At 44.0% G+C, this 13,333-nt stretch overlaps 1 protein-coding gene across 1 annotated transcript; it reads left to right on the top strand.

Moving 5' to 3' along the window:
• Nucleotides 1–5,958: 5,958 nt before the first annotated feature.
• On the top strand, nucleotides 5,959–7,110 carry LOC147976590 (uncharacterized). The gene has a single exon (XM_087518908.1). It carries the CDS (start codon nucleotides 6,068–6,070, stop codon nucleotides 6,908–6,910), a length of 843 nt encoding a protein of 280 aa, XP_087375034.1. The 5' UTR covers nucleotides 5,959–6,067; the 3' UTR covers nucleotides 6,911–7,110.
• The last annotated feature ends 6,223 nt before the right edge of the window (nucleotides 7,111–13,333 follow it).

The raw sequence follows: 13,333 nt of genomic DNA, 5'->3' as shown, positions 1-13,333 counted from the left end.
GTTCGGATTCCGGGATGTTGCCCGATAAGTCTGGCCCGCTGCCTGACTCTAGGTTCAGGGCTTGGGTGATGTCCTCCCGTAAATGGGTATCCGGCTCGGAGAGCTCAGGAATCCGGACATAGTTAGTCCTCAAGATATAGGAAGAATCGTCGCATTGTTCCTCCACCACCGCAATATGATGGGTGACCGGTGGAGAGTTAATCTCCCTTTGATCGGGTTTAAGACCAATCCGATCATAATCCATAGCGACTCCCAAGGCGGCGATGCGATCCAAGAGATCGTTTAGGGAAGAGAGCTCCATTGGATCCATCTGCTCGGCAAATTCTGAGCCGATGTGGAGGTTGTTTTCGATGACCCGAGAAGTCATCGTCGGTGCAGCAGCCGAACGGGCGGTCATGATGAAACTGCCTAGCCGGAGAGTTTGGCCGACAGCCAGGGCTCCCCCGGCGGTAATGTTGTTTTTAACAACGAGACGAGGCATCCTTCCTTACGGCGACGGCACAGTGGAACTCTCAATGAAAGCACCAATGTCGGTGTCAAAACCGGCGGATCTCGGGTAGGGGGTCCCGAACTGTGCGTCTAAGGCGGATGGTAACAGGAGGCAGGGGACACGTTGTTTACCCAGGTTCGGGCCCTCTTGATGGAGGTAATACCCTACGTCCTGCTTGATTGTTCTTGATAATATGAGTAGTACAAGAGTTGATCTACCACGAGATCGAAGAGGCTAAACCCTAGAAGCTAGCCTATGGTATGATTGTCTGTTGTCCTACGGACTAAAACCCTCCGATTTATATAGACACCGGAGGGGGCTAGGGTTACACAAGGTCGGTTACAAAGGAGGAGATATACATATCCGTATTGCCTAGCTTGTCTTCTACGCCAAAAAGTCCCATCCGGACACGAGACGAAGTCTTCAATCTTGTATCTTCATAGTCCAACAGTCCGGCCAAAGGATATAGTCCGGCTGTCCGAAGACCCCCTAATCCAGGACTCCCTCAGGCGTCTTCCTCTGAATTTATTTTGTGTTGACATAGTGTGGTACTAATGCCCTTAAGATCATCAAGAGTATATCCAATAGCAGCACGGTGCTTCTTCAGAGTTTTCAATAATTTCTCTTCCTCCTTCTCTGAAAGGTTAGCACTAATAATAACAGGATATATTTTCTTTTCATCAAGATAAGCATATTTAAGAGTATCAGGTAATGGTTTAAGCTCAAACATGGGATCACCCTTGGGTGGAGGAGGATCCCCTAGAATTTCAACAGGCAAGTTGTTTTTCAGAATAGGTCCCTGTTTAAAGAATACTTCATCTATTTCCCTTCTTTCATTGATGAACATATCGTTTTCATGGTCTAGCAAGTATTGTTCTAATGGATCAGTAGGAGGCACGACAATAGAAGCAAGACCAATAATTTCACCTTTACTAGGCAATTCTTTATCATGGGGTTGTCTACGAAATTTAGCAAAATTAAACTCATGAGACATATCCCCTAAACCAACAGAAACAATATCCTTATTGCAGTCTATCTTAACATTGACAGTATTCAAGAAGGGTCTACCAAATATAATGGGACAAAAGCTATCTTGTGGGGAACCAAGAACTAGAAAATCAGTAGGATATTTAACCTTCTCACACAAGACCTCAACATCTCTAACAATCCCAACTGGTGAAATAGTATCTTTATTGGCAAGCTTAATGGTAACATCAATACCTTCTATCTCAGCTGGTGCAATATCATGCATAATTTCTTTGTATAAGGAAATAGGTATTGCACTAGCACTAGCACCCATATCACATAAGCCATGATAACAATGATCTCCTATTTTAACAGAAATAACAGGCATGCCTACCACGGGTCTATTTTTATCTTTAGCATCAGGTCTAGCAATTCTAGCAGCTTCATCACAGAAGTAAATAGCATGCCCATCAATATTATCGGCCAAGAGATCTTTAACCATAGCAATTTTAGGTTCAACTTTAATTTGCTCAGGGGGTTTAGGTGTCTTAATATTACTTTTGTTGACCACAGTTGAAGCTTTAGCATTATTCTTTATTCTAACTGGAAAAGGTGGTTTGTCAACATAAGAGTAGGAACAACAGGATCATTATAAGTGATAGTCTTTTCTTCAACTTTAATAGGTTCAACTACTTTTACTTCTATGGGAGGATTATATTTAAACCACTTCTCCTTAGGGAGATCAACATGAGTAGCAAAAGATTCACAGAAAGAAGCTGCTATCTCAGAGTCAAGTCCATATTTAGTGCTAAATTTATGGAAAACATCAGTATCCATAAAATATTTAACACAATCAAACTTAGGTGTTATACCTGACTCCTTACCTTCATCGAGGTCCCAATCTTCAGAGTTGCGTTTAATTATCTCTAATAAATTCCATTTGAATTCAATAGTCTTCATCATAAAGGAACCAGTACAAGAAGTATCGAGCATGGAGCGATTGTTGTAGAAAGCCGAGCATAAAAATTTTGAATAATCATTTCCCTTGAGAGCTCATGATTGGGGCATGAATATAACATTGACTTAAGCCTCCCCCAAGCTTGAGCGATGCTTTCTCCTTCGCGAGGCCAAAAATTATATATATAATTACGATCATGATGAACAAGATGCATAGGATAAAACCTCTGATGGAATTCCAATTTCAACCGTTTGTAGTCCCATGATCCCCTATCATCACATAGCCTATACCATATCAATGCATCTCCCTTCAAAGATAAAGGGAAGACCTTCTTCTTGATAACATCACCGGGCATACCTGCAAGCTTAAATAATCCACAAACTTCATCCACATAGATTAAGTGTAAGTCGGGATGCAATGTTCCATCTCCTGCAAAAGGATTAGCTAGCAGTTTCTCTATCATACCCGAAGGAATTTCGAAGTAAACATTTTCATTTTCAGTAGGTCCAGTAGGTTGAGGAGCAACTATTTGCTCTACCGATCGGGGTGAAGATACCCCGAACAAGCCCCTCAAAGGATTACTTTCCATAGTAATAAGTGACAGTAAATTTCAGCACACTATATAAATTTTTCCTTACCAAATTCCACCTACCAAAGGGGCTTCACTCCCCGGCAACGGCGCCAGAAAAGAGTCTTGATGACCCAGAAGTGTAGGGGATCTATCGTAGTCCTTTCGATAAGTAAGAGTGTCGAACCCAACGAGGAGCAGAAGGAAATGATAAGCAGTTTTCAGTAAGGTATTCTCTGCAAGCACTGAAATTATCGGTAACAAGTAATTTGTAATGAGTAGCAAGTAATAAAAGTAAATAAGGTGCAGCAAGATGGCCCAATCCTTTTGGTAGCAAAGGACAAGCCTGGACAAACTCTTATATGAAGTAAAGCGCTCCCGAGGACACATGGGAATTATCGTCAAGCTAGTTTTCATCACGATCATATGATTCGCGTTCAGTACTTTGATAATTTGATATGTGGGTGGACCGGTGCTTGGGTACTGTCCTTACTTGGACAAGCATCCCACTTATGATTAACTCCTATTGCAAGCATCCGCAATTACAACAGAAGTATTAAGGTAAACCTAACCATAGCATGAAACATATGGATCCAAATCAGCCCCTTACGAAGCAACGCATAAACTAGGGTTTAAGCTTCTGTCACTCTAGCAGCCCATCATCTACTTATTACTTCCCAATGCCTCCCTCTAGGCCCAAACAATGGTGAACTGTCATGTAGTCGACGTTCGCATGACACCACTAGAGGGATGACAACATACATCTCATCAAAATATCGAACGAATACCACATTCACATGACTACTAATAGCAAGACTTCTCCCATGTCCTCGGGAACAAACGTAAATATTCACAAAGCATATTCATGTTCATAATCAGAGGGGTATTAATATTCATAATGGATCTGAACATATGATCTTCCACCAAGTAAACCAACTAGCATCAACTACAAGGAGTAATCAACACTACCAGCAACCCACATGTACCAATCTGAGGTTTGGATACAAAGATTGGATACAAGAGATGAACTAGGGTTTAAGATGAGATGGTGCTGGTGAAGATGTTGATGGAGATTGACCCCCTCCCGATGAGAGGATCGTTGGTGGTGACAATGGTGATGATTTCCCCCTCCCGGAGGGGTGATTCCCCGGCAGAACAGCTCCACCGGAGCCCTAGATTGGTTTCACCAGGTTCCGCCTTGAGACGGTGGCGCTTCGTCCCAAAAGATTCCTCCTTCTTTTTTCCAGGGCGAAAGATTTCATATAGCAAAAGATGGGCACCAGAGGCCTGCTAGGGGGGCCACGAGGCAGGGGGGCGCGCCCAGGAGGGTAGGGCGCGCCCCCCACCCTCGTGGACGGTGGGTGGCCCCCCTCTGGTGCTTCCTCCGCCGGAGCCCTAGATTGGTTCCGCCAAGGTTACGCCTCGTGGCGGCGGAGTCTCGTCCCGAAAGCTTGCTTATGATTTTTTTCCTCAACGAAAGACTCCATATAGCAAAAGATGGGCATCGGGGGGCCACCAGGGGGCCCACGAGGCAAGGGGCGCGCCCCCCACCCTCGTGGCCAGCGTGTGGCCCCCCTCTGGAACTTCTTGCGCTCGGTATTTTTTATATATTCTGGAAATAGCTTCCGTGAAGTTTCAGGACTTTTGGAGCTGTGCATAATAGGTCTCTAATATTTGCTCCATTTCCAGCCCAGAATCCCAGCTGCCGGCATTCTCCCTCTTCATGTAAACCTTGTAAAATAAAAGAGAATAGGCATAAGTATTGTGACATAATGTGTAATAACAGCCCATAATGCAATAAATATCGATATAAAAGCATGATGCAAAATGGACGTATCAATGTCAAAGGAAGAAGACCCCCTGCCCCCATTTTTTATGTATTTTGAAACTTGTCAAGGATGTTTTTTATGGGTATGTGCTACTTAAATACTATCTCTATATCAAAATATAAGACTTTTTTGTCACTATGATAGAGTGTCAACAAATGTCTTATATTGTAGATCGTTTTTCTCTCCTACCTAGCGGCTGGAACCCTAGCCACCGCCAGGAGAGGCCATCTTTCAGCGACGTCCTCTAGCGGTGACCTCGGTCGTCGATGGTGAGGGGGGGGTTGTCGGATCCACGTGTGTGGATCATTTTTACTTCCTTGTAGTCTAGGTTTTTAGGCTGTTCATCGTCTTGGCTTCGGCAGCGACGATTACGGCGCTGAATAAAGATTCTTCGGAACTTCCCTGTTGAGGCCATCGGTCCTATGGTTGGGGATGGATTTGGAAACCGGTCTGTTTAAGTAAGGATGGCGTGACAGCGGCGACATCCTCGTGGTGGACCTGTGTCCTCGGACTCCGACGTTGCGGCGGCGTTTGCTCCAGCGTCGGCGGGGAGCTTGGGAAGTAGCACAGGAGCGGATGCAGATTGTGGTCTGCATCAACGACATCTGAAAGACGGAACGTGTGCTGGGTTCCTGGTTCATGGATGGCAGGTATGGTTTCCTCCTTCGGCGTCTTAGTCGTGGTGGGGTGCCAGATCTTGAGTTCGATGGCGTGTTCCGGGGTGTTGCCCTGGTCTGATTCGTTCAACGGCAATGACTTCACTTTTGGTGAACCACCTTGGAGGTCCCGCAAAGCTGCATATCAGCAATGGAGCCACGCCGAGCTCGGATGAGGAGGTGATTCGTCATTCTTTTCCTCGCTGGCTACTGTGGTGGTGCCGGACGCAGGTGACTGGGCGTTGGTGTCAAGCTCAGAGATGTGCTGCTATCTTTTCAATTTTGTCATGTCGGTTTTTACGTGATTTATACTTTATTTTTTATGATATGAATGAGACACGTATGACCATGTAAAAAGATGTCTTATACTTTGATAGGAAGGGAGTACATACCACTGAACTTTTTCGAGAAAAAAAAAGAGAAAGAAACCGGAAGGCGGGAGCAGCGAGGGGGAAGGCCCGGCCGGCCGTGGCTATCCCTACCACCACCACCACCCGTGACTACCCCCTCCCCTGCCTCTGCGGCCTCCACCCGCACCACTGCTCCGCCCCAAATCCCACTCCCCCCAGTCTGAAAGGGAAAACCTCGCTCCTCCGTCCGATGGGCCGAAAGAACCGCAACCCCGCTCCAAACCCTACTCCTCCCCGGGCCGCCGCCGCCGGCGGCATTGCCGCCGTGCGCGCCGACTGCGACAAGGCCCTCGCGTACCTCCAGCGCGGAAACCCGTCCAAGGCGCTGCGGCTGCTGAGGGACGCCGTCGCGCGCCACGGCGTCGACGGCGAGGGGTCGCCGCTCCTCCTCCGCGCGCAGGGCACCGTGCACTCCCGCGCTGCCGCCCCCCTCAACGACCCCGCCGCCCGCGCGCGCCACCACCGGGCCGCGCTCCAGGCCGCCCGCCGCGCCGTCGAGCTCGCGCCGGACTCCCTCGAGCTCGCCCACTTCCACGCCCTGCTCCTCTACGAGGCCGCCTCCGGTAACCGCGACTACGAGGACGTCATCGCCGAGTGCGAGCGCGGTCTCCGCATCGAGGTGCCCTCCGACCCGGCACCCCACTGCCTCAGGCTGCCCGCCCCTGGACCTGACCAGCTCCGAGACGACCTCCGCAACCTCATCCAGAAGGCCAATCTCGCCTCCATATCCACCTGGGTCAAGGCCCTCGGCGGCACTGATGACAAGCTTGGGTTTTTCCGCCTGGCTGACGAACCCTTGGAGCTTCAGCCCCTACCTGCAGCGCACCGCCCCATGGGGATCAAGAAGGCCACCAAGACCCCTGAGGAGCGCCGCAAGGAGATCGAGGTGCAGGTCGCTGCGATGAGGCTGGTGGAGCAGCACCAGCTGCCGCACAATCCTGCTGTCGCTGCCTCCTCCTCACCACCGCTGTCAGAGGAAGATGAGGCCCCCTGCTCATCATGTCAGTCTGGTCTGAAACTGCGGCGTTCTTGATTCTTCCTTCCGTTCGTTTCATGGGAACCTGAGGTTGCGTAGGGACTAGCCAAAATGGCACCCCTTTCCTTCGCTAATCGTTTGTGCTACTTCTAGTTGGTAACTAGTATTAGCTATCAAGTTCTTACTGCTTCCAGCACGTAGTTAACTGAGTTTGTGAACAATGCACTGATAAATTTAAGTAACTGGAGTCTACTTTATCTGCATGTGTGTCCCATTACTCGTTACAATTTAATTTTGCTTTCATATCGATATAATGTGCTATCTAGGTGGGACATTCTCTATGTGGTCATTCATGTTTATTGTGTAGGCCTTCTGAATAACATCCATGCCAAGCATGACTATCAGAATACAATTAACAAGGAGCAGTTTTTCTAAAGAGTCAATGATGTGTCACTGCATACTATATGGATATTGGGGATTGTGTATTGACCCCAACAATGACAATTAGATTTTGTTTTGTTGTATTCATTCGATTGTTTCTCTTTTGCCTGAAAATGGACTTTGAAAGGATTGTAAGAGGCGATGCTGGGTTTTGTGCATGAGTTGTGCGGCGGAAACCACAACATCACTGATCTCGATGATGTTCTGGGATGGTGCCGTCCACACCAAAGCTGATGGCTACTGTACCACCATTCTGAGTCCCACTTTGTGAGTTGCTTTTATTCAAGTGATGTAGCCATAGTTGACTAGCATCTATAAAATTGCCTGACAACACCGCCATATGATTTTTTTTCCGTTCAATGCTCGTGCATTTCTTTCATATGTTTCTAGAAGACATTTTGGGATGAAGATTACAGCTTCTTGCTCTTGGGAGGGTGTTTTGTTATCTATGGATCTGCCTAAGTTGGCTAACATTAGGTTTGTGTATCATTGTTTGCTATCAGATGTGTTACATTTTTCTTGCAATCTAAATTCGTCTAAAATATTGATCTGTCAGGTTTGATATGGTCGTTTCTTTGCGAATGCAGAGTGTTGGAACTGTCAATGAGCCAGTTTGTGTACCATTCCTTGCTATCAGATGTGCTGCATTTTTCTTGCTATATAAATTCATCTAAACTACTCCCTCCGTAAAGAAATATAAGAGCGAGCATTTGAGCGTTTAGATAACTAAAGTAGTGATCTAAACGCTCTTATATTTGTTTACAGAGGGAGTATTGATCTGTCAAGTTCAATATGGTTGTTAATGTAAGAGTGTTGATGGAACTACAAGCCTAAATACTGCTAAGTTGCCAAGTACTGCTACTGAATTGCCTAAAGTTATAGTTTCTAGTTGCTTGTTAACTTTCATATGGTTGTTTATTTGTGGAAGTATGTGTATTAGGACCGTGAACTTGCTTATTCAGTATTGCTTGGTTGCTTTTATAGTTTCCAATTGCCTCTCAGGTTTCATTGTTTTTTTTTCTTCCATGTGCAAGTAAGTTTGCTTGAAATGTGAGTTTGTGTATTCTATTTCATATGTTGCTACTAACTTGCCTGAGAAAGTATTTGGTGCACCGGGACCTGCAGTGCAGCTGATGTACCCAACCTCAGTATGAACTACAGAAAATTCTGAAGAAATAGAGTAAACAGAAACATATATGCAACATTCCTCAAAATATCAAACAGTAAAACAATACTCGAGAAATAGAAACAACAAATTCAGTGTTAACAGTGCTAACGGGGCCGAGGTCATGGCCCGATTTAGATTAGCTATTACTTGAAGATATATTTGTCTTCTGTTTCTCAGGTTGTGTTTTGAATTTCAACTTCGGTAGATATATGATGTGTATGTGTCTTGTGCTAATTTATTTTCAGAAATTTTGACAACTTCCGGATGAGAGTACCGAAATTGGGTGCACCTTAAGCTCTGTGCACCAAATCCAACTTGCCTAATGTTAAGCTTCTACTCCCTCCGTTCCAAATTACTCGTCGCAGGAATGGATGTATCTAAAACTAAAATGCATCTAGATACATCCATTCATGTGACAAGTAATTTGGAACGGAGGGAGTACTTGCCTGTTGGGTATCGCGAGGTTGTTTCTGTCTGGAAGTATAAGTGTGATGGAACAATTAACTTGCTTGGTCCACGCTTGGATGTTCCCAAAAAAAACAGAGGATGGGTAGTAAAGAGAGTTTTGAACATGTGCAGTTGTCTCAACAATATTTGTTCTGGAAACCAGTACTTCTAGATTTGCTTACTTTAGTGCCAAGTTGCTTATTGTTTACCAGTTGTACCATTCCTTGTTACTAGCTGCGTTGTACTGTTTTCCTAACACATTTTTCACCAAAATATGGAGTTTTCAAGTTCCATATTGTGTTTCTTTTGTAAAAACTAAGTATATCTGAATATTGAATTGCCTCAATCAAAGTTCTTCCTCTATTACAAATTACAATGCTAAGTTGGTCCTGCTATATGCATATCAGGGATGCTGCTTGTTACAGGTGCTCATAACATGTGGAATTGGCTATAAAATTATAGTTTTTTTGCTACTAACTCCTAAGAGTGTGTATTAGTATATGCGTATTTGCATGTATTATCTTTCCATGAGATTCAAGAGATGAAACGCCACAATTTTAATTTTGCTAGATGAGCTGGAGTAGCAACATCCCGTTTCCTCTTTAAAAGCAGATATGCAACACTGTTAACAGCGATCGATCTGGATCTCCCCCCCCCCCCCCCCCCCCACCCACACACACACACACACAAAAAAAAAACCATCAAAAACCATGGTAACAAAGTGACTGCCAAGTATACAAGTTCACAACCAACCCTGACATGCACTTCAATTTCATAAATGTTGTTCGGTTGGTGAAAAATCTCCATTCTTCCCGATAATTCAATACAGTGCCGGACTCATCTACACCTGGTGAACAGTGAATTAAAAAAATAGTAATTTTTTAAAAAAAGTTCTATATTTTTTAGGCATCCAAGATTCTCATGTGTGCAAGCCGAATGCAGATTTTCGTGCTACTTAAACATTTGAGGAGCTTGCACCCAAAAAAATCGTAGTGGTCTTTTTTTTTTGGCACGAGCTCATCAGATGTCCAAACACCACGAGATTTTGCAGGAACCTTGCGCACATAGCATCTTTGATGCCTAGAAAAAATAGATTTTCTTTTTGAATTTTTAACAAAAAAATTCAATTTATTGTTCACACCTGGGAGTAGATGAGCCCGGGTGCAGAATAGTTGTGTCCCATTCTTCCCCTTTTTACTAGTGTCAAGTTGTTTTAACATACCTACTCATCCCGCCTCTTTCTAAAAAACTATTGAAATGTTTTGTAAAAAATGATTTCCACAAGCTTCACCATGAACTTTACAACGGAGATGTCAATCTGCGGAACATCAATAACACCTTGATCAACCCTATCCAAGAATCAATAGGAAAATTTGGGTGATTATCACCTAATTTTTCTACTCGACTCATATCTCAAACTTCTTACCATGACCAGATGGTAGCTAGCAAAGAGTTACCATCCAGATCACTCACAACAATCAATATGGCTGCACCAAATGATGCTCAGTCTATGATTGCCCAGGTGGTGCATTGAGGTCTTCCATGCCACTGTAGCTATATCCTACCGAAAAAAAACCCTCCCCCGTGATTGATTCAGACCCCCCCCTCCCCCGGCGCAATAATCACACTAACAAAGTGGTATGTATAGGTGTCACAATCGCCCCTAGCATGCACTTCAACTTGTTGAAACGTTGTTCAACCAGTGAAAGGAATGTCCCTCCTTTACCAGTGTAACAGTTGGCAAGGGTGTTTTGAACATACCTACCAATTGGACCTCTGAACTAGATGATTCAACCGCCTCTTTCTGAAAAAAGTATTGAAATGTTTGTACCAAATGTTTTTCACAAGCTTCACTGTGACCTTTAGAGTGGAGATGTCAGTGTACAAAACATCCATATCTCCATGATTAACCTTATTCCAAAAGTCGGTACGAAACTTGATGATTATCACCTAATTTCTCTACTCAACTCATGTTTCAAACTTCTTACTAGGATTATGGCCGGTCACATGCAAAGAGTTATCATCCAAATAATTCATCACGATCAATATGGCTACACCAGAAGATGCACCATCTATGATTTCTTAGCTTGGTGCTTCGAATTTCTTCATCAATGCCACCAATTTAAATGAGAAATCCTTGCCTTACAACTTGATTTTGAAAAAGCTCCTCCCACTATTGAGCGCAGGATCATCCTTCACATGCCAATAATGACTTGTGTAGTTATCAGATCAAATCAACCTCTAGGATTATGCACCTCTTCAACCCTCCTAAATGGAGTCTCCGGCAAAATGTTTAATTTTTTTAACCTGGTTTCATGTAGGATGATCACTCATCTTCATTTCTTATTTTCATTTTACTAGTATTCTTCTATACATTGTATACGGAGTTTGCCAAAACAACAACAACAACAACAACAACAACAATGCTACAGATGAAGGCTTATCACTTAGCTAAAATCACGACCTGCCTGATTGATCCAAAAGTACTTGAGGCAATGCTACAGATGAAGGGTTATCACTTAGCTAGTGATCTTGCATGCAATACCGCTTTCATAGCCACTGCTTTGCTTTGCCACGGTTAGTCATATGAAGGAGGGATACTCGGGAAACTTAGCTGCTATCGTCCATGAGATTAAGAGACACATGCAATTGTTTACATCAATGGAGGTTGTCCACGAGAACAGAAGCATGGAAGTAGAAGCTAATAGACCAGACGCCACTAAAAAAAGGCTGATAGATCAGACATTATTGCATCATGAAAACATCTTAATAAGTTAATAAAGTGTTTTTTTTCTACGGGTGAAAATTGTATTGATCAATTAGTAGCAACATTACACTCTGAATTATAGAGTTTGAAAACTTCTGACAGACCAGAGTGTTGGGAATTAGTACACAAATGCACTTGTGGTTAACTGAAAACTGCAGCGGAAACAAGTAATCTTAGCACCACATCATGTACTAATTTAAGGATCGTTGCTTAGCATGGAAGGAAAACATATGCAACAGCATATATGGAGGCAGAAAATGTTAAGCAGCAGGCAAGACACTCCTCAGCCTAGTGTCTTGTGATAGGAGTAAATTTCTGGACAGCACCAAGCATCAACAAAGTATGTGGTAACCTCTTTGGCTAGTTGGTGAGGTTACCAACACACTTCGGCACAACCATGTAGCACACATCATAAGCAGAGCAGAGTATAAACAGAGGATCAACTACTTAAGGGCATATTGCAGATAAGCAGTACCACACTTCATAACGGTTCTACATGGTTACCAACTAGCCAAAGAGGTTACCACACACCAGGCGTTGCATACAACCAAATTTCTGGACAGCACCAAGCATCAACAAAGAGACACCAGATTTTACATGGAAAACCCCTCAACTTAAGGGGAAAAAACACGGGCCGAAGCCACCCAAATCCTCTTCCACTATTATCAAATGTGGGATACAACAAGTTCTTCTCTAGACAGCACTAGAGGATCTCATACATCAAGATTTTTGAATCTTGAATGAACACAACGAGATTTGGGGCTCAAGAACTAGGGATTGGAACAATCTCACCAAAAATGGTGGAACTGAAGATTGAAGGAGGCAATGTAGTGGATCTGGACCATCACAACCTTGGGGAGAAGCTCCCTTTGCTTCTTCCTTCAATCTTCCTCTTCTTCCCTTGCTCTCTTGGTTTTCTCTCTTCTTCTCTCTTGAAGGATGAACTGATTTTCTTCACACTTGGTGGTGGCTGCTGGATGGAGGGTAAAGCATCCCCATCCACTCATGTGCAAAGTCCAAAATGGCCCTAGGTCATAACCCTAATGGGTAGTGGGTTTCTGCACCTCTTTGGGCTGCCTAGAAGGCCTTTAAGTGGTCATCTCCTCACAATCCACATGAGGAGGATATCCCAACACAGAGTTCAACCACACAACTGTTTTTTCCTCACTTCTAGCAAACTTTGCTAAAAAGTCACTTGCACTATTTTGACTATCCTTGATGTGGGTAACAAAGGTCTCGCGTAGTTCCCTCAAGAGCTTAATCTCATGCACCAATGAATCAAAAATAGATCTATCTATGTGTTTTCAGATTCATTGCTCAAGTAAAAACACACACACACACACACACTGTGGTGTGGTGCAATCAATGGCTCCGTGTAACAGTCATTCACTCGTGTTCATGTCAAATAGATAGATTGATCATACGCAGTGTTGAACTATCACATTGGACGTTAGCACTAACAATATTTTTTCAACAACAGCAAGTCAGCAAGTGTACACATGGTGCGGCAAGCGTGATAGGCCATTCCAAACCAATAATAAGCAAAATAAATGCACGCGCCTAGAAAGAAATCTCATGCACATCCGTGCGGAGATTGCCATCACATTTCAATCAATCAAGAAAAGAAAAAGATGCAGTAGAAATTGCAGCAAACCTT

The sequence above is a fragment of the Triticum urartu genome, chromosome 4A (genome assembly GCF_056163025.1).
Source record: "Triticum urartu cultivar PI428250 chromosome 4A, HENAU_Tu73, whole genome shotgun sequence".
Lineage (NCBI taxonomy): Eukaryota > Viridiplantae > Streptophyta > Magnoliopsida > Poales > Poaceae > Triticum > Triticum urartu.
The sequence above is the reverse complement of the archived record's forward strand: the minus strand, read 5'-3'. Positions and strand labels throughout refer to the sequence as shown.

Bases quoted from the DNA above. Each gene is read 5' to 3' on its own strand.
- LOC147976590 (XM_087518908.1), top strand. From the start codon at position 6,068: ATGGGCCGAAAGAACCGCAACCCCGCTCCAAACCCTACTCCTCCCCGG.